Here is a 22,005-nt window from a genome sequence, read left to right on the forward strand (position 1 = left end):
GACTGACTCTTAAAGAGATTCATGCAGGACAAGGGCATGAGCAGATATGTGTAGTGTGGAGAATTGAAGTCAGCATGGCTATAGATAAGAAGACCAGACCGCTGAGCCAGTATGGGGGATGGACGGGAGCAGACCATACATGTAACAGGTGGAGGGGACAGAACGTGGTGAGAGGTTAGGTGTCAGGGCTAGGAGCTGTTTGCAATGATTTGAACTTACAGTGAGAAAGTAGCAAAGATAGTATATGTTTTCCAGATGTTTCTGTGAAAGGAAGGAATGTCTAGTTCCTAGGCATCATGCGGGCTGTGGCATATTTCCCACGGATATGGTGGACACACAGGGCTGGCCCAGGCAAGGTGTTTTCTCTGAGAGGCTAGAAATCAAAGATGTAAGCGTGAATTATTGAGGTAGAGAAGCCAAAGCCTGTGACACAGTTGGAATGAGCTGTGAATGCTTTCTAGGAAATTAATCCTGGGCTTTAGAACCAAGAAGATTAGGAAGGAAGTCAATACGGGAAGTGCAAGGTGGGGCCTGTGAACAGTCTTAGTACCAGACAGGCCAGTTCTTCCTGGCTGCTGGTTTCATGGCTTGGGGTTAGGCAGTCTCCTGGCCTGATGGCTGGAGGCCAATTTGTACCAAAAAAGAGGACTAGCTAAAGGAGGAGGAGGATTCAGGGAGGGCCTTAGACTTGAGATTGTATACAGAGCGAAAGAGAAGTTCAACTACTGTGGATAGTTCATCAAAGAAACTGAAAGACTAATGGCCCAGGGTAGCAGGAAAGATGAGAAGCACAGACTGGGAGTGAGAGGAGAAGCTGACCTTGAAACTCTGCCTTTGAGATAGGGTAGAAGAAACAAGTTTTGAAATTGGTAGGCAAGGTGGGACTTTGGGAGGGTCCACATATGGAGACCTTTCTGTTAGCCAGGAGGCAAAGACATTTTCTTAGAATGACTAGGATTACGGTGGGAAGGACAGTATGGAGAACCTTGGGCTCTGGGGACAGAAGACCTAGGTTTGAATCCTGGCTCTGTCACATGCTGGCAGAATGGCCTTGGGCATATGCTGTTTAAGCTTTGTCATTCCCAGCTGCTTCCTGTATAATATATGACCATTATAGTTCCTTTCTCCAAGAGGTATATGGAGGATTAAAGAAATTAATTCATATACAGTGTTCAGCAGGTAGCAAAGGTTTAATCAGGTTAGTTATTAATAGGAGGCAATATTGTATAATGGTCCAGAACCAGACTCCGAAGCCAGACTGGAGCCAGATACTGGCTCCACCAATTATGTGCTAGCAGTGTGACCTTGGACATTCTGTAATGTACAAACATAATGCATAGTTAATCAGGTGATCAGTAAATATGTATTCAACTTCATTGACAATAAGTGACTCCGTGAGCTTGTCTTCTTGTGCTTCAGCTTCTTTCCAATGTGATAATTGTGTCCCACCATTTTGATACATATAATATTATAAAAACCTTTTTAACTTAACAAACTAAACAAGGCAAACTATATGTTATCTGTGCCTCAGTTTTTTTCATCCATAAAAAGGAGATTATAATAGTACCTACCTCTTAGGCTTGTGGTGTGTGAAGAGAATTAATAAGTAGAATGCTCTTAGCTTCTGGCGCATAGGAAGCAATATTACATAAGCATTATATATATAGAAGCATTTTATACATATATAACTATTATTACTATCCTTACTCATCATCATCAGTAGGGGTTGAGGAGAAACCAATAAGTTAAAATGGGCACTGTGGGATTGGGTGGGACTAAGACACGTCAAGACTATGAATGAGCACTGAAGACCAACCTGAGATTGGAAAAGTTTGTAGTAGTGTGAGACCATGGGAGCGGCTGGCAGCTTGGGGATAGACTGGGAAAGAAAAATGGTTAGATGAGTTCAGAGTTGAGGTGAATTAGCAGACCAGTTATGATAGGAAAAGAGAGCTAGTGAGCTGAAGGTGCTATGCTATTCTATTTTGAGAGAATAATGAGAGTCAGTAACAAATAACCAGAGAGGGGAATAAAGCTATGAAAACATGTTCTTAGACTGGTACTGACAGCTGCTTGGAAGTGACTTAGATTTCATTATATTTATTACATCTCCTTGTCAATTTGCCCGTTTCTCCTCTCCCCTCCTGAGCAACCCTTCTGGGTTCTTATTTTTCCTTCTCTGCATATTTTCTTTTCAAGCCTTATATCTCTTCTGCCTTCTAGCAAAACAACATCAAGAAACAGCATACTAAGAAAGCAGAGAGGTATTGTTTCTGTGTTCACTTCCTCATGTACTCCCTGTCTAACACTGGATGTTTGCTCTGACAGATCCAGAAAATATAGCATCTGGCATGTTCTTTACCCTCAAGGGTCTCTGTGGGAGGAGTTCATATGGAATCATTATACATATATTGTACGGGAAAATGATGATTGTTATACAATCAAGTGTCAAAAAATACGGCACAGCCATTAAATGTGGGTGGCCAAAACCGGTGCTCAGGAAGGAAAGAGACGGGAGCTGGGTCAAATGAAGATAGCTCCTCAGAAGTGGGAGTTCAGGGGGACTTGCACAGAAAGTGAGAATGGGTGTGTGGGGTACAGTGTGCAGGCCTGGGAGAGCTGAGGAAGCACAGGGCAGGTGCTGCCAGACAGGACAACACCAGCCCGGCAGGGGAGCAGAGGCGGCAGGGGCGATGGTTAAATGAGAGGTAAGGCTGTACACTTAACTGCCACAGTGCATAGCTCAACATGTGATCAATAAATACGCGTTCAGCTGCATTGAGAATAAATGAGGAAGAGACTGCCGTGAGTTTGTCTTGTTGTGCATCAGATTCTTGTCGGTGGGATAAGTATGTCCTACCCATCTAATAAATGGATTAAAAAAAAAAGCACCTTTGTTAATTTAGAAACTAAAAGAGGCAAATGTATTATGCTAAGCCTGTTGAAGAATAGGAATTTGGTGACTTTGTGATGAAGAATGTAAACGCCACCATAAAATTATAAGAAAACAGAGAGTTGGGCTTTTGGGGGAGCGTGGTGTGATGGGGAACATGTTCCACCCTGTTACTGAATTCCTTGTGTAAGTAGTTTTTCTTCCCTAAGTCACTTCTTTTGGTGCCTTATCTCTTTCAAGGTAGCTGTTGTTTCTATCTGTAGCCTAGAGTAGCATGCATTTTGAGAACCATGTTAAGCTCTCCTAAGGCTAAATGTCATGGAGTTGTAAGTATCAGAGATCTTAGAATACATATTCCTTCATGAGAGAAGGACACAGGAACCAGAACTGCCAGTATAGCTAAGCCGTTCTTTAAATAGTGTGTGTCTTATTAATATTCATGAAGAGCATGTAGATAACATCTTGACAGAGTTAAAGTTTCAACTTGAAGAGCTACTGCTTTTCAATAAGGAGTGCATTTAAAGACACTCTGCATGAATAGAGTGACTGAATTGCTTCTAAAATGAGAGTATTACTTTATAGAAAGATATTTTTCATTTAATCTGTCTACAGTTTAAAATTGTCATTAGAATTACAATAAATAATAATGATTAGCACTTGTAGGGCTTTAATCTTCAAAGAGTTTTAAAGTTAATCTAATTTAATTGTCGCTTGGAGTCATCAGAGATGTACACTTACTTTTCTGCTGTGAACCATTGAAAGTGTTCACTTTCCAACCCTTCAGTGCTCCCTTTAGGTAGTTCCATAGCTCATAAGCTATTTGTTCCATGGGAAATGCCCAGAGCATCAACAGATGGAAGGCTTTATATTAGAGCTTCTTGTCCTAGGTGTGCATTTGGGCTCTTGAGTTGGGCTTCCTGCTTCTAGTGCCAGCTTCTCTGCTAACTGTGTGACCTTAGGCAAGTGGCTTAACCCTCAGCTTCTTCAACTGGGATGCATAGTATAGTACCTGCCTCAAGGGTTCTTATAAGGATTAAATGAGATAATGAATATTAAGTATGAAGTGATTAGTATTTAATAAATATTAGCTGTGTATTAGTATTGTTTTTAAAATTATCCTGAGGAACAGTTCATTCTGGGAAGTTGTGATATGTGGTTAAGTGTTAGGTGAGGAAATTATAAGCCATAAATACCCTTTACAGAGACTGCTGTGTACCAGGCTCAGTTTGAAGTCCTGGGACAGAAAAGTAAGAAACCATGACACCTCCCCTCTAGAAGTTCACAACCTATTTTGTGGAGGATAGTGAGGACGTAGATAAAACTAACTGAAACACCATGGTAAGTGCTTGACCAGCAAGCTCAAGTGTGATCAAAGAGCGATGGCATTTGACTTAAGATTTTCACAGAAAGCTTTAGAAGGGAAGTGATATATTACCTGGGCTTTGGAGGAGGATGTCCGTTTTGGCAGAAAGTGGGAGAATTTTAGGGAGTGCGCAAGGCAGTGGAAGCAGGGGGTGTCGAGAGCAGCGGCACTCTCAGAAGGTTTTAAGCAGGTTGGTCCAATTTGTGGGAAGCTCTAGAGCTACCGATTTACCACCATTTCTTTGCGCTGATTTTTCATCTTCTCTGTAGATCCGAGACAGCTCTAAAGCTTTACAGTCTTAGTTGGACCCAGGAGAGGCCTTACTTGAGGTTAGAATGCATGGCTGTCTGACAATGAAATTTCCTGGGCCTCCCTTACCTTCCCCTGTCTCATTTGGTCTGAATTTCCATTAATATGATTTGAATGGGATTTTATTGGACATTTAGGAAACAGTTTAAACTCTAAAATACCCCTGTGACACAGTTAAATTTACACAGTGTTTTAAAAGCTAAAGTGTACTGATTGCCTAAGTTGTGAGACAAGAGGAAAGACTAGAGGATCTTATAGAATTTATGACTATGCCAAGGCTCTGTTTCTGACTATATCACTCAGACAAAAGGAAAGAAATTTTCCTTCTTTGTTTTTCAGTTGCTGAGGCTGGAGGTTATATCATCTGGGAAGCATGTGGACTACTGTTAAATGGGAGTCCTCTGTGCTCTCTCTTGAACTGCATCTTAGGCTGAGTTAAGCGAGAATGTGCTGCCTGTTAAACCCATACTCCCTCTAAGAAGCTTGTGGGTAAAGGGAGGATTTACTAACATGGAGTGAGAACCTTCTAGATGCCAGGCTCTGTGCTGGGTGTTATATAAAAAGTGTTCTCACAGTAGAGCTATTACTCAGTTTTAATGTGTGGAAAGATCAGCAAGATGAATAACTTTACAACAAGCAGTTAGTGGTAGGAGGCCGGATTCTAAAGGAGGCCTGTTAGGCTCCAGTGTCCATTTTTTTCTTTTGTTAAACGTGGTATTTACTTTGTCCTGTTTCTTCTATGATATTTCTTCTTTAAATTTCTCATGAAGTTTGACCTCAGTAAAGGTCTTCATGAATGGACTTGCTGCACTTGAAGAATATAGGTAAATGAAGTTTTTCCTAATTTATCGCCAAGTTGATTTACATTTACATCAGTATTATGAGTACTAATTAGGGTAACTCATCTGGCAAAGAAAAGGGAACACATGGGTTGGTTTGTTTTTATAAGCTAAGTAAATATTCAATACAGCTGACCCTTGAATGCAGGGGTTATATAGCTTTACAGTCACCTGCCTGTACCCATGGCTCCCCCATCTGTAGATTCAACCAACCGTGGATCATGTAGTAATATAGTCTGTTTTTATTGAAAAAAATTTGATGTATAAGTGGATGCTCACAGTTCAAACCCGTGTTGTTCAAGGGTCAACTGTATTTTGGATAGGGACCTTCAGCCTCCATCGTTTGATAATCTCAGCAACATAATTTTATGATATTGAGTCTTTCAAGTACAGGGTCCACTGGTAGTTGAATAACCTGATTTGTTATTCTACAGTTGCCATGCAGAAAAAGGAAGAAGGACCCTTTTTGAATAAAGTCCCTCAATTGCTTCATTCATTACATATAGATTGCTAGCTTAATTTGCTCATGTTCCAGAACAAGAAGCCGAACTTTATAATGTGTGGGGGGTTTTTAGTGGCAAAATAATTACAAAGGTAGCCCTCTGTTACTGTCAAAAATCAACAGAAATTAACAATTTTTCCTCCTCATTGTTGAAATAAGAAAAGCAATATGCTTGAGTCTCAAAATTCTGCCTTCTTTTTCCCTTTTCTTTCTCAGAAGATGTTTTTCTTCATCTTTTCTTGGATTCTCCTCTCTTTCTTTGTCATTACTTCTGAATGATAATCAGGAGCATCATCCCCCCCCCCCCCCCCCCCCCACACACATTCTTCTGCCTTCTTTCAACAGTTTGAAAACAGATCCATGGTGAATTAAAAAGTAATCAGATAACTATAAGTTATTAAAATCTCTAGTTTATAGTTTGGGGTATTTCATGGTCATTAGGTCAGTTACACTTTTCTTGACTATTTTGTCACAGGTTTACTATCTTCAATTCAGCTTTCATTCATGCCAAAAATACTTACTTCCCCCCTACTTTGTTCTAGACTGTGCTAGAGGTTATCAATCTTACTTTTCATACAGCCCAGGGGTTCGGTGGTTCTCACACAGAACATGCCACCCTGGCCCGCATTCAGTGTTATACATAGTTTTCAGACCTCCTTTTTTCCCACTCAGGAAGAAATAGCTGAATTCACAGGAATGAGAGAGATGGGGGTTAATTTTGAAGCCACTCTACTGTATAAAAATAGTGAATTATCACCATAATTTAGCATGGAGTTTCATATGGTTGTTTATAGCAATTCTCACAACTGACTGATCTTGATGTTCTGATAAGCCAGATGCTTCTATATAAAGATAACTAGTCTTGGATCATCAAGAAAAAGGCCTAGTGATGGAGGTAGGATGTACCCAAATAATTGTAATTCAAGGGAAAATGTGGTAAGTGTTGTTAGCAATATAAAATCTTTCTATTGTATTTATGGGGATGGAGAGATTAATTTTGGGAGTACCAGAGAAGATATACATTATCGTAGTGCCGTAGCAGCTATGTGGAAAGAATCAGAACGTTGAGGTGGGACGAGGTGAATGTGGTTATTTTGAACCCCAAAGCCACATATACCATCCGTTCATTTGATTCATGATATTCTATTTTCTGTTTGAATATTGAAATTACACATAAGTATATGCAAAGGCACATACACTTAAACATAATTCACACATAATCAAATAGCATAATCAGAATCCTTGAGGCTAAATGATGTATTTTTCTCTAGGCACCGGCAGTCACTTTGACCTCTCCCGCTGATAACAGCTTGCCTGACGTATAGTTTCCCATTAATTTCTTTTATTGTTTAAAAAATGTGTTATAAAATATCCGGTATTAAAACCCAGTATGGGTTTAATTACCACTCAAGCATCTCATCCTGAAGTGATTAATAAGCCACAAAAATAGCTGTTTCCTCTTCTCTCTATATAGCATTGGTATTTTTAGAAATTGGGTTTTCCATGCCAAGTTTTATTTGTAGATAGACTGGGAATCGTTAAATGGTCTATCAATTCAAAGAAATCGTTGTTCCTTTATTATTTATTAAGAGCATACCAGATAACTAATTCCATTTAGAGTTTTCAATAACTTCTACTCTTGAGGCAGCCACATGAATCATGTAATTGCTTCAGATACTCAGCAGAAGTTTCTTGCTAAGAAAACCACGGGAACGTGTTTTTCTCACCTTCCCACCCTTTTTTTTTTTTTTTTTTTTGGCTAGGCACAGCTTTTAATAATGAGGATTTTATCAAAATGAATATTAAAAGATTATTAAAATGAAGATTTTATTGTAGTACAAGAAATAATCTGAACGTCTATCAATCATGGAATAATTGAGAAAATTATGATATGTTCCTATTTTGGAATATTATATAGTTATTACAAAATGAGGATGACCAAGGTGTATTGACTTAGAAGAGCATGATATTTTCAACTTAAAAGTTTTAAATGGCTGTGTTTACTGATATATTTGTGTATAGAAAAAGGTACAGAATGATATTGTCCTAAGGATATTAAAGTTGGTCAAAGGATAGGAAAACAGAGGGGATGATTATTAACAGAAGAGAATCCAGAAGTAGACTTATACACATGTGGTAATGTAGTATAGGATAAAAGTAGCATTTCAAAGGAATGGGGAAAAGCTGGATGATTTAATAAATGGTTTGGAACAGTTGGTTAGCTATTTGGGAAAAAAAAAAAGGTAGATCCCTCCCTCACTCCTTTGTCAGAATGAATTCCAGATTGATCAGTTATTTACATGGTTTCTTTAAAATAATGAAGTCACGTAAGTTCTCAAAGGAAACATTAGTGAATATTTTTCGATTTTGAAGTGAAGAAGACTTAAATATGACCCCAAACTCAGAAACAAGGAAGGAAGATTAAAAAATTGCTTATGTCGTATTGTTTTGAAGGCTTGAGAACTAGATGAATATTGAAACTATATGTTCATGGATCCTAGTGTCAGCAACATGGCATTAAAAGTTTATTGATAGGGCTTCCCTGGTGGCTCAGTGGTTGAGAGTCCGCCTGCCGATGCAGGGGACACGGGTTCGTGCCCCGATCTGGGAAGATCCCACATGCCGCGGAGCGGCTGGGCCCGTGAGCCATGGCCACTGGGCCTGCGCGTCCGGAGCCTGTGCTCCACAACGGGAGAGGCCACAGCAGTGAGAGACCCGCGTATCACAAAAAAAAAAAAAGTTTATTGAAAAAAAAAAGTACTTTGCAAGTGTTTGGACCAATACAGATTTAAACTGACCAAAACGACCACCACCCTGTGATTTTGGCAATGGCATTTACGTTTGTAATTGTCAGCATGAACCATTTAAGTTGTTGGCATTTAACTGTATTGTTTCAATTTTCACATGACTATGTATAAAGAGTAATTTGTATATTAATATTACTTCAAATGAATGAATGAAAAATATTAAATAATTATGAGAAAGCATGTAAGAAACTGTGTATAATTTACCTTTGGGCTGTGGGACTGGGCATGATGGAGAAGGTAAACCTCATTTTTTCTTATTTTCACCTTTATAATATAAATATGTAGTTTCATTGAGAAAAACTTTTTAAAATATTCACTGAAAAATAATTTAGAATTTTCGGTTTTTGAAAGATATTGTCAGATTCATAGCCTGACTATAGCCTAGCTATTTCAGCCAATCGTCTTTTAGGGGAAAAAAGCCTAGAGAGCAAAACTTTGTTGCTCTCTAGGGCATATGTAATAGGGAGATGCAAAGATCTTTGTGATTTGTTGTATCTCTAGGGCATATGTAATAGGGAGATGCAAAGATCTTTGTGATTTGTTGTATCTCTAGGGCATATGTAATAGGGAGATGCAAAGATCTTTGTGATTTGTTGTATCACAGGCCGGTGCAGAAGGGTGCTCATCCCACTAAGTGATTCATGCATAGACGGGATCCTTGGAGGCTGCGCAGTTAGTTTTTGAAAAATGTGTGTCATCTTATGAAATAGTTTTATTTTAAATCTAAAACACTTGATTCTTATAAAGCATTCATTTTACTTAATAATTCTTCAGACTCATTTATCATAGTATAGAATGTGAAATTCATGTAAACTATGATAAAATAGGAGCCATTGGAGAATGTAGGGAGGCCCACCTCTGTGAGCACCTTTGCTCCCCTGGGAGGCATCTTTCACATTCCTCTGGTGGAAAACTTTGAGAAACACTATTTTGAGTAAATACGAACAGGTGACAGTAACTTGTAATCATCCTAACACTTTATTTGGGTTTTGAGTTCTGAAGTTATGAAGTGGAAGGAAGCAGATTTCATAAAAGGCAAATTTTATTAGCAATTTAACCCACTAAAATGAATGTTTGATTATGTACTTAGTTCTTACTGAATCCAGTAAATGTCTAAGCTGGTAGATACTTTAATCATTAAAACTATAATCCAGTTAAAGTTAAGGAAGCTAAATAAACTAATTTTAATCAAATTTACTTTCATTTCTCTGTTTCTCCTTTTTTTCATTACTACAGGTCACAGTAATGAAAGGCAGTAATAGAAATAAAGATCATTCTGCAGAAGGAGAAGGGGCTGGAAAACGACCAAAACGAAAGTGTCTTCAGTGGCATCCATTGCTAGCAAAGAAACTTCTTGACTTTTCAGAAGAAGAAGAAGAGGAAGACGAAGAGGAGGATATTGATAAGGTAATTTCCTTCTTTTATTGTAGAAGTTTTAAGTTTATTTGACCATTCATTCTGGAAACTGCAGTGAACCTGTGTGGTGCAAAGGAGGCGTTACTAGGAGTCTGTATAACTTGAATCCTAGTTAACTGCTTAATCTACATTTTTATTCCAAATGTTGATGACTCTTAAAGTATCTGTAGTAGTAGTTTAAACTGAATCAGATCCTTCTTTTTTTTTTTTTTTTTTTTTATTTTTTGCGGTACGCGGGCCTCTCACTGTTGTGGCCTCTCCCGTTGCGGAGCCCAGGCTCCGGACGCGCAGGCTCAGCGTCCATGGCTCACAGGCCCAGCCGCTCCGCGGCATGTGGGATCTTCCCGGACCGGGGCACAAACCCGTGTCCCCTGCATTGGCAGGTGGACTCTCAACCACTGCGCCACCAGGGAAGCCCCAGATCCTTCTTAAATAGTATTTCTCTCAATTAACTAATAATTTGCAGACAATATTCAAACTCAGTGAGTTCATAAAATTTGATGTGCTTACCTGCACCCACCTGTTGCTCCTGGCCTCTCTTTCTTCCCTCCCAGCCTAGCCTTGCCACCATAGGTAGGTTCAGAGCTGTTCAGGTCCTCATTTCTGAGGCCTCCAGAGCATCTGGCTGCTGTCACCCCTCCGTGCCTCTGTGCTCAGTCATTCCTCCTAGTCCCCTCCTCTGGTCTCACACTTGAGCAGCCGGCTCTTGTGAGAAAGCCACACAGCCATGCAGCTGACTTTAGAAAGCCACACGTCCCTTCAGATCTTGGCGTGACTGGTTCCTCCTCTTCATCATTCAGGTCTCAGCACAAGGACTACCTCCCCATCATCTCAGGTGTCCCTCCCACCCAGTGTGCATTCCACGTCTGAGGATTTCCTCCCTCACACTTCTTCTTATATGCCTTGTGTTTAGCTGTGCACTTGTTTATGTCTGCCTTCCTAGACTAGGCTATAAGCTCGGTAAGAGCAAGGGTCTTGCCCTTCCTGTCCTCTTCTCCTTCCTCAAAGCCTAGAATGGTGGCTGGCACAGAGTAGATTTTGAATAGTTATATGCTCAGTAGAAGAATAGATGAGTACTGGACTTCCCTGGTGGTGCAGTGGTTAAGAATCCGCCTGCCAATGCAGGGGACACGGGTTCGAGCCCTGGTCTGGGAAGATCCCACATGCTGTGGAGCAGCTAAGCCCGTGCACCACAGCTACTGAGCCTGTGCTCTAGAGCCCCCATGCCACAACTACTGAAATCCGCGTGCCTAAAGCCCGTGCTCCTCAACAAGAGAAGCCACTGCAGTGAGAAGCCCGCGCACCGCAACGAAGAGTAGCCCCCACTCGCCGCAACTAGAGAAAGCCCGCGCGCAGCAATGAAGACCCAACGCAGCCATCAATCAGTCAATCAATCAATCAATAAAAAAATAGATGAGTACTTATTTTGTGTCACTACAAATTTCATAAACATGCTTTTACTATTCTTCAGGCCTTCGATATCCATTCAGTCTTTTGTCCTAGGCTTGGGTCAGCTCCCTCTTCCATTCATCTCAGCAGGAATAATAAACATTTTTCCTGTTTCACAGACCTCTTCTCTGGGTACTGTTTATGGTCTCCTCACGGTTGAACTTTTCTTCTCTTTCACAGAGGCCACCAGAAATGACTCCTTCAGCTTTCTCTACTTACTCATCTTACTCTCATCTCACTCCTTATCCATCTTTTCCTTTCTGTTTTCAGAGAAATGGTGTTATTCTTCCTGTATGAGGAAATTGCCAAGTTTATGCTTATGCTTAATTTGATCTCTCTGACACATTTGCACCTGTTGATCACTTGGTCCTTGAAGCTGTCTGCTGTTTCCATGACAGCAATCACTCATTTCTATTCCTAACTTCCCAACTATACCATTCTGGTTCCTTCCAGTTGATGTCCCTCCATTATTCTACCTTCAAATGTTGATGTTCTCTGGGCTTCTTATCTTAATTCCTGTCTCCACCCTGGACCTTTCTTCGAAACTCTGGACTTGTATTTCTGACTGTTTACTTGACATATCCACTTAGATATCAAATCAGAATCTCAGTTTGAATGTGTTCAAAATGAAGCTGTCACTTTTCTCCTGCAAACCCCATCCTCCTACATCTTTCCTTTCTCAGTGAATGGCAGCTCCAGCTGTCAAGTTGGTCAGACCTGAAACCTTGTCTGTTTTCTTTTGCTCAAGTCTCATATCTGTCCATCCATCAGTAAATTCTCAACCATACCTTCAAAATAGTTCTCAAGTTGACCCCTTGTTAGCAATGTCACTACTGCTACCTTGATCCAAGCCACCACCAATGCTAGTGCAGATTATTGTATTATGCCTCTCTCTCTGCCTCTGCTCTTGCCGTTCTACAGTCTGTTCTCAACAGAGTAGCCAGAGAGATCCTTCCAGAGTGGCAGGCCAGTTGTGCTACTCTTCACCTTCATGAGGATGGGGAGTCTATACGCTCACTGTTCTGTCTGCATCACCTAGAACAGTGCCTGCTCCATATCAGGTGCCCAGTAAATAGTTATTAAGTGAAAGAATGAAGTCATCGAGTCCTGTTCTCTTTTTGGTCCACATTCAGAGATCTCACCCGCACCCTTGGTCTTACTTCTTTATATTGGTACATCAGTTCATTATCCCAACTGGGACTTCTCTGCTAAGAGCCACTTCACATTCTGCCACCAGATCTGATTTCTCTCATTTGAGAAAAAGTATTCTCTGTTGTGTATGAAGGAATCTTGTTGCCAAAGTTGGAAACACTCTTCTTCCTTTTTCAACCTTTACATCCAGTTAGACTCCAATCACTCTTGGTCCTACCTCATTAGTGAATATTGTTTCTGTTTTCAGTTCTCCATTCTCATGATTACTGCCTTGGTTCAGCCCTGTCTCCATTCTCGCATGGACAGCTGAAATAAACTTTTAACTTGTTCCTCTAGTTTTGTTTGACTCTAGTTTTGCTACTGTAATTCATGCTCAACACTGATGACAGGAGTTCTCTCAAAATACAGATCTAACAATGTCTTTCCCCTGCTTAAAACCACTCATGGCTCTTCATTGCATCCAGCTGTGGTTTCCATATCCTGGTCCAGTGCTAGTGTTGATTTGTTGCAGAGTGGTACTTGGCCTCTGGTGAGAGAAAAATAGGTCCAGATACCTTTTCATTTTAATTTAATTTATATATCATACATTTATTGATTTGTTTACTTACTTTTTGATTAGTTAATGTAATGAAACAGTTATAATATTAGATAGTAGTTAAAATTTTTTTTTAATGTTCGTACTTGGCAAAACAAAAAGTTGGTAATCTGTGTTGGTCCCCTCCCAAGGGTTTTTATTGATCCATGCAGTCTGAAGCCACTCATTTACAGGGTTAAATGCACATTTTTTTAATCTTTTTTTTTTTTTAACACGACAGAGCACATTCTTCATGAAGTGGCCCATACCTTCTTCTGTAACCTTAGATTCCTGTTCTGATCTTTTATATACTGGTACTATTGAGCTGCATATAAGTGTCTGAACTATTGAGCTTTAATCTCTGTTAGTTCCCCATGACTCCCCATTGACTACCCTACACGCTCTGATTCATCTTTCAAAATTTAGCCCAGACCACATCTTTTCTAGGGAGACTTCCCTGTTCTCCTACCCATCTGCTAGTGCTTCATTACTGCACTGGTTCATTGTTGCAGTCATCATCCTGCTTTTTAATTTATTTGCTTATATATCTTTCTCCTCTCCCCAAACAGTGAGCTCCTTGGGCCAGGATTTGTCTTATTTATCTCAGCTCTTGGCTTGAGTTTTATAATTTAGTAACTGAATCAAAAGTTATTCTTTTCTGAAGGGAAACTATAATTACTTCCTCAACCTACATAATACATTTTTTATGCCTGATCTTTTTCTGTAGCTTCTTAGTTTCAGAATGCTAAATAAATATTCCTTGAAAACTCAAATCATTTTTAGTGATTGTACACATAATGAGGAAGATAAATCTGTATCCTTCACCTCCAGTAATAATCCCTAATGTATTTCCAAATCAAGTAGCTATGACTTCATTATTGTTCTGTACTACTTGTGTTTGAAGATAATTGATGGTTAATTAAATGCATGTGCAATATTTAATTTAAACTTAAAAGACTTTTAAAAAACATCTAATTGGATGAAGCTAGTGATTTGTCCTAGAGCGTCTGTAACAGTTGCCCAATAAACACGATATAAGAGAACGTGGTTGCCTTCTAGTAGTAGTTCTCGAAGTGTGATCCCCAGGCTAGCAGCACCAGCATAACCTGGTAACTTGTTAGAAATACACATTCTCAAGGCCCACTCCAGACCTACAGAATCAGAAGCTCTGGGAGTGGGACTTAACAATCTGTGTTTTAACAAGACCTCCAGGGATTCCAGTGCCCACTCATGTTTAAGAACTACTGCCCTACTGTGTAATGCAGTCTAACAACTACCTCGATCCTTCTTGATTTTAACTGTGAAGCAGCAAGAAATGGTTTTAGTAAGCATACTGGACTTCTGTTCTTGGTCGCACTGTCATATTTTAGCCTTAGAAGATACTTAACAATCCTGTTATATTCTGAGATTCTGTGATCAGAAATGTGCTTTAAGAAATTTAACCTGCAGCCATGCGCAGGAAGTATTGTAAGAGATTGAAAGCAGGAAGACAAGGCCATAGGCAAGAGTGGTACTAGGGCAGTGGCAATGAGAATTACACAGATGGAGAGTATCAGAGCTTTGCAGAAGTCCTTGAAGACCTTCAATGAAATGCTTAGGAAAAGGGAGGATTCAAAACAGATTTTGAAAGTTTAAGCCCTATCACCATTGAATTTCAGTGGACAAGAAAGTGTGATATCTACAAGCTTGAAAATTTACTATGTAGTTCTTCCTTCAAATAATGTTAGAGGTCTGTTTTGATTTTTACACTAGGAGGCTCCACTTGTGATATGCACAAAAACATTAAGTAGTCTGTATTAGATTTTTATCTTCTTTCATGTTAAACATTTTCATATTATTAGTTGTACAACAGCACATTCCAAAGAGTAGAAAGACAGAACTAATGCTCATGTGTCTTATGTGGATATTGTTGTTAATCTTGAGACCCATATATCACAGAATGGGTTGAATCCTTCATTCAATAGTTAGTTAAATACTAATGTTAGACCAGACATTAAGCTATGCACTGTGTATGAGGAAAATAAGAGAGCTTTTGTCTTCAAAGAGCTCACTGTTAGTGAGAAAAAAATGTAAGCAATTATAACAACAATGTGATATATGCTGTAATACAGACATGCACAGGTTGCTGTAGAAACTCAGCAAAAGAAAACATCTTAAGTTGGTTACCAACCACAAACAGTGGTTGATGACTTTTAAAAAATCGTTTTTTTCCCCCAATTTGTAAGTTGTTTAAGTGGAGCTAAGGAAAAATACAATTTGAAAACCAAGACTAATTGCTAAAGCAAAGTTATCCAGGATGTGTTAAACATTTGGCTTTTGTTTTATTGCTAATAGGTTCAACTTCTTGGGGCCGATGGTCTAGAGCAAGATGTCGGTGAAACTGAAGATGATGAATCACCAGAACAGCGAGCCCGGAGACCAATGAATGCATTTCTCTTATTTTGCAAACGTCATCGCTCTCTTGTACGTCAGGAACACCCCAGGCTTGATAACCGAGGTGCTACCAAGATACTAGCTGATTGGTGGGCTGTTCTCGATCCAAAGGAAAAGCAGAAATACACAGACATGGCCAAGGAGGTAGGTTACAGTGACGAGGTTTTATGGTGACCGTGAGCAACCAATCCTGTAACCCCCAGTCAGTAAATTTGGAGTCCGTGCTAAAGGTCTAGCAGCACGAAGGTGAATCCTTGAATCAAGTGTTATGTGAAGACATACAAGCTTTGTTCCTATTCCTGAGTTCCAAGTCCACCTTGCAAATACTGGTGAGGTGCCAAAAGCAACCTATTACCAAGAAGTTTTTTCTCATTGTATATATTCCACTGATTGATGTGGGGGATTGATTTTTATGAAGGTGATTTTATTTATTATGAATGGTTTTTGTTTTTCTAGGAACCCGCTTCTGCTGTCAGAGAATGCCCATAGTAAAGATGACAATTTTAATCTAGTTCTGATGCTGAATAGCTTTGTAACCATATCTAAGTCAATCTCTGGGTCTCAGCTTTTCTTTTCTTTTCTTTTTTTAAAATATGTTTTAGAATGAGAAAGTTAGAGCAAAATTTGTGTCCCTTCCAGCGCTAATACTTTTTGATTTTGCAATAAACGCAATTATCAAGAGATTTGCCTTGACTTGTTTCTGTAGGTTGTGCAGCATGAATATTTAAAACCAGTAAATGAATGAATGGCAGTGGAACAGGATGTACTGTGATGTGTGCATGCATGTAAACACTGTGTAGGCAATAGTTAGGGAGAAGTATTTCTATGCAGCAAGGCTATTCAGAGAGGTGGGGCATTAATTCCAAAATGTGAGTAAATTTCTTGAAAAATTGTATTCTAGTCTGTTCCTAAAATAATCTTAAATGAATGTGAGTTCATTATGCATTTAAAATGTATTGTCTAGTGGATTTAGCAAGTAAGGGGAAAGCAAAGCAATATCATTGTGGTTAAACTTGAAAGGAGTAATTCTAACTGTTTCTTGAGCGTTGCAACTTGCAAATAATCTTGATTCCTAGCCATGCAAACATGTGGTTAAGTTCTATGGAAAGATGAACTAGCAGGGGACAAACACAGAGTTTCAGGTGAGACATTTTATTAGATATCTCAGTATGTAGAAAAATAGTTCTTTCAACTGCTGTGGTTTTATTGAGTTTTTTAACAAGCTAAGATGGAACATAAAAATTTCTTATGCAATGTTCAGGGAAATTTGAATCCAGAGTAAATGATTAGCATAGTTGCTATGTAATTAACGATTACATAAGGCTTCAGGAATTAACTGTATTGTTAAAGACAGGATTCTGACTATGTAGAGCATCTAGAAAATTTAAAATCAATTCCAGTAACCTACATGATTTTAATTGTTGCAGGACATTTTCACGAGCATAACAGTAATTAACAGTAAAATTTTCCTATTAGATAGCTTTAGATCCTTTCATAGTCATGCTTATATGATAAAACAAGCAATTACCTGAAACCTCATAGGGAACTGCACAGACTTCCTATAATTAAACTCTTGAGTTTGTTTTTGGATTACTGTTTTTGGATAACATGCAACCTGTCTCACTATACTGTTTGCTTTTTCTTAAATACTGCTACTTTACAAACCAAATAGGTGGCCATTTTTAAGAGGAGGAAGCATTATTTTCATACAGGAATTCCTTTACTAATTACTTAATTAGCTTCACAGTATTTGCCATTGTGGTGAGTAATGAAATCTAAATCTGATAAGGTGCCCCCCACTGCAAACTGCGTCAAGTAGAGACCATAACTGGATCTTCCATCTCACAACTTGCCTTGTTGCTCTTATGAAATATTGTCTCACTTCTAGTACCAAGTGTGGAAGGTTCAGTTGCTTTGAAAATCCTTTATACAATTGGTTTCTAGGCATAAGTGATACTTGTTTCAACTTATTGACCAAATGGTTTCGAAATTACGTTAAAGTGCAGGTAATTGTGCTGGTGCTTTTTGTGTTAATATTGCAGCCTTAATTGAAATGTCAGTTTAATCAACAAAAACTTATTGGGTGGCTTCAATGTACCGGGTCTTAACGATTGTTCGTGATAAATATGGTCTCAGTTCCTCAAGGTCCCCTCTCTCCAGGCAGTCATTTTTAAAACAATTTTTGTATGTGTAACCTTTTAATTTTAAACCCCCAATTTAAAATGTGTTCTCTATTAGGAACAAGACATAGTCTTGCAGCATAGTTTGCATGTGAGTGTAAATAGTTATGTGATGTTCGCCAATATCTATTCTGTCATTACCAATTGAATGAGAAGTACTTAATTTTTTCCATTCTCTTCTTGTTTTTAAAATATATTCTTAAAGTAATAATTAATACAACTTTGAAGAGATCGTTTTTTTTTAACCTGTTAAAACTTTCTCTGACCCTTCCCTTGCTTTTTGATTATTTTCTATTTGTGCATCTGGTAAGAGGACATACCTGTTTTGGGATTTGTTTTCGGTTTCTTGAATTTTCTCAGTACTGATTGGCATTGTTGAAAAAATGGTTGAATGAGGGTTTCATATTCTCTGATGAATCTCATTAGAGCAATAATTAGTTATAAGTAATTTAAAAAATACTGTCCTAAGGATATAACCTGGGTTCTTTTCTTTTTTTTTTTTTTTTTTTTTTTTGCGGTACGTGGGCTTCTCACTGTTGTGGCCTCTCCCGTTGCAGAGCACAGGCTCTGGACGTGCAGGCTCAGCGGCCATGGCTCACGGGCCCAGCCGCTCCGCGGCATGTGGGATCTTCCCAGACCAGGGCAAGAACCGGTGTCCCCTGCATCGGCAGGCGGACTCTCAACCACTGCGCCACCAGGGAAGCCCTGGGTTCTTTTCTTAAATTCGGCAGTGTGCATGATGGTGCAGTGTTGTGGACATTCACAGGCTCTAGCTTCTTCAACTGCCTGTTAGGAGACCCAGAAACAATATTATTTTTCCTTTTATCATTTTCCCTTACAAATATATGAATATAAGCCTGCATCTTTGACTAAGATATTGCTGGAAACTTCCACATGTCACTTAAACTAATAGTCATAGTTAATTAATGGACAGTCAATGTAGAGGATCACATATGTTGTCCTTCAGGTAGAGCATAGTCAGTGCAAAGAAGAGGGGAGGACCTGGAAAGTTAAGGCAATTTTGAGTGACCTTTATAATACCCTCTTCTTTGGTTTTTGTAGGATCTGAGGCATGAGGCAGAATGCATGCATTTATTAATTGGTTCATTCCAGACGGGATGTTTTACCTAAGCACAAACATGTAAAGTCAGCTATCCCATTCTTCAGAGCAGGGATCTAAGGCTCTTTGGAGTTAGTATCTTGACCACCTCTACATTGGTGGAGCCTGGGATACTCTTGCCTATTTGACTCTAGCATCCTTTTAGTATATACTACTCACTTTAGACAGCTGAGAGACTAGAGATTTGAGTAAGTCAGTCAAAAATGGTAACAATAACATGTCGTGGGTCTTACGGGAAGAGTCTGCCTGTGCAGAGGTTGGGGTCAGGTTGGGGGTATTTCAGAAAAGGCTTTATGAAGTTGATAGAATTTGGCGTGGGCTTTGGTACAGGATTTAGAAGAAAGGCAAGGATAAGAGCAGATATGGAAAAGTGAGAACAATTTCAAGAACAAGAAAGTTTTACCCCAAGCCTGGTATTTGTATCAGAGTAACAGGAAATGATGATATAAAGGCAAAAAATCTTGGGAGACTGGCCTGAAACGTTGGAAGTTCAGTTGTATGTCAATAAAAGAGCTGTGGAATTAAATGCAATAAAATACAGCTTGAAGGGAAACTGTAATAGCCTTTCGTAAATGTTGGTATCTGATGTCGTCAGTAGTCTAGGAGAGATTATCACCACAAATCTCCATGGGGTCTTTAGTGATCATTTCTTCCTCCATGTTTCTTCAAGATAAAATTAACATATTCATCCCCTTGCTTTGATTTCATCAGAAATGTAGTCTTCTCCAAAGAAGATTTACTGTCATTTTCTCATGTATTACTCTGAACAGTTTTTGTTAATTATCACATCATGCTTAACAGAATTTGTATTTTTACAAGAATGTTGTGGCATCTTTCATACTACTAAGCTAGAGTAGCACCTCATTTATCTCCACATTCTGGAGAAACAAGTGTTACACAAAAGTGATTTCTAGGTAGATGAAACTTTGCTGTTTCTTTAAACACTCTTATTTTATATACTTATCCCAGAAATTTTATGTAATATTTTGTTTAAATACTTCCTTACTTAAAAATTTCAGAATGCCTGTTAAATTTTTTCAAAATTTCAACCCATTGTTTCTCTACAAGAATAATTTTATAATCTGTAACTTGGTGAGACTTTTGTGAACAATTGAGTTACAGTCATATTTTTATCTGTATATTAAATGATTCTTAGCCCTTTTGTTCTTTTGAATTTCCTCTTTGCTTTTCCCTGAGTCTTTCTTTTCGGTCCACCCTCAGCTGTCAATTGACATTTCTTTCTTCTGTCAGCCGCTTTGGACTGCCTCTAATGAAATGACTTTACTCTGTGTGGGGTTTTCTGAGTATCACTTAATTAGGGGCCCCGCCACTTTGCGGGGAGGTGGGTAGTGAAGCCAAAGATTTGAGCTTCATGTTTCCCAGTACTTTTTGTTTCTGAGACCTTTCCCATTCCTGTGTTCCAGATGTCAGGACTTTCTTACTATAAAAAATATTCAAGTGTTTATTTTTGAAATAATAATATCAAGTTTTGAGTATTGCTTTATTCTGCCCAGGATTCCATTATAAACATTTGACTCATTTAATCCTAAGAATAATCCCATGAGTTAGATGTTATTTTCCGAAAGCTAAGGATGAGGACACTGTGGCCCAGAGGACTTAAGTGACTTATCCAGGGCAGCAAATTAGTAGTAGTAGAGCTTGGGTTCTCATACTTGGCCTTCTCCATTCTCAGACCTTTCTGAGTTTCCACATCTATAAATGGCAATAAAGATGCCTGCCCTCACAGGGTCGAGATAAGATGCAAATAAGGCATTGTGTGCACAGGCATGGTCTGAAGTTTAAAATGCTATACAAACGTTAGTTGTTCCTGATAAGCAAACTTATGTTTGTATTTGTTACTTCTTTACCTAGTAATCTTTTACTGTTTTTATTAGGGCCTGTTAACACGCTGAAGTGCTACTGAAATACAAAATTAGTCTTTGAAACACAAGAATCAACAAAACTAAAATGCATCATTTGCCCAACTTGGCAGATACTGTCCAATGTGATTAATAATCCCTAACAAAATAGATGTTCCATTAAGTGAGCTAACTACTTGATTTCAGAAACATCAATCCATTTGCTAATTGTTAGTAAACACTACCATTTAAATATTCAAATCAAATAAAATTATAGGGACTTTATAAAGACCCCATAGCTAGTGATAAAAAAAATAGACCTCATAGTGAGTGACACTGAGAATTTAAACTGAGTCTCTTAAAACTAATTTTTGGTATTGGTTTCAGATGTTAATATTTGGATTGATTCACGGACCTAATACTCCAATATCCTACAGTAAATCTTGATTACTTTGGAATTTGTGGTCATTCAAAGGGATGTAGGTAAAAATTAACTTTTGTACCGTTTGAAATATTGCAAATTCATGCCATAAACTATTTTTTAAAGAAAAGGTTTAAAGTGTTTAAGGAAATTACTAAAGCTAAGCGAACATATTTTTTAAAGAAAACATTTTACAATTCAAATTAGTTAACATGAATTATCTATTCATACATTTTCAGAAATGTAGATAGTTTTCTTACCCAGATCCCTATCTACCTTTTAAAATGTACCAAAATTACATTTTAAAAGAAATTCTGAAATTTTTGGTACTTTTTAAATAGTGCTAACTGATTAAACTGACTTTCTCCTCCTTACCCAAATTAGGGAGTAAAATTGTCCTTTAAAAAACTTTGTATGTTGAAATGAACTGCCGTTGCCACAGTAATCCTTATAGGCAATTTAGGCAACTGTATCTGTAGCCAGCTCAGTTTTTCCTTTATGACTTTTCTACAAGAGAACCAAACAATTCCCTGGTTACTTATTCAAGTCACTTTTTGAAGTGTATAGTTTTTACTGGAGTGGCTTTAACATGAAAGTTTTATAGGTTAATGTATAATTTGAAATATTTTTGTTCTGTTGGAACTGTAAACTTAATTCGATGTTCTGTCATATAAAAGTCTAATTAATT

At 38.5% G+C, this 22,005-nt stretch overlaps 1 protein-coding gene across 2 annotated transcripts in view; it reads left to right on the plus strand.

Moving 5' to 3' along the window:
• The window catches only part of BBX (BBX high mobility group box domain containing), a 278,665-nt gene that overhangs the window by 170,215 nt on the left and 86,445 nt on the right, over positions 1-22,005 (plus strand). For both annotated transcript variants that reach the window (XM_029215203.1, XM_029215204.1), the window contains 2 exons: positions 9,950-10,120; positions 15,639-15,881. In XM_029215203.1, coding sequence (XP_029071036.1) covers positions 9,959-10,120; positions 15,639-15,881 — 405 coding nt within the window. In that variant the 5' untranslated portion in view covers positions 9,950-9,958. The remainder of the gene's footprint in view (positions 1-9,949; positions 10,121-15,638; positions 15,882-22,005) is intronic.

This window comes from Monodon monoceros, unplaced genomic scaffold (assembly GCF_005190385.1).
Source record: "Monodon monoceros isolate NGI ecotype Baffin Bay Population unplaced genomic scaffold, NGI_Narwhal_1 Super_Scaffold_11, whole genome shotgun sequence".
In the NCBI taxonomy this organism is placed as follows: Eukaryota; Metazoa; Chordata; class Mammalia; order Artiodactyla; family Monodontidae; genus Monodon; species Monodon monoceros.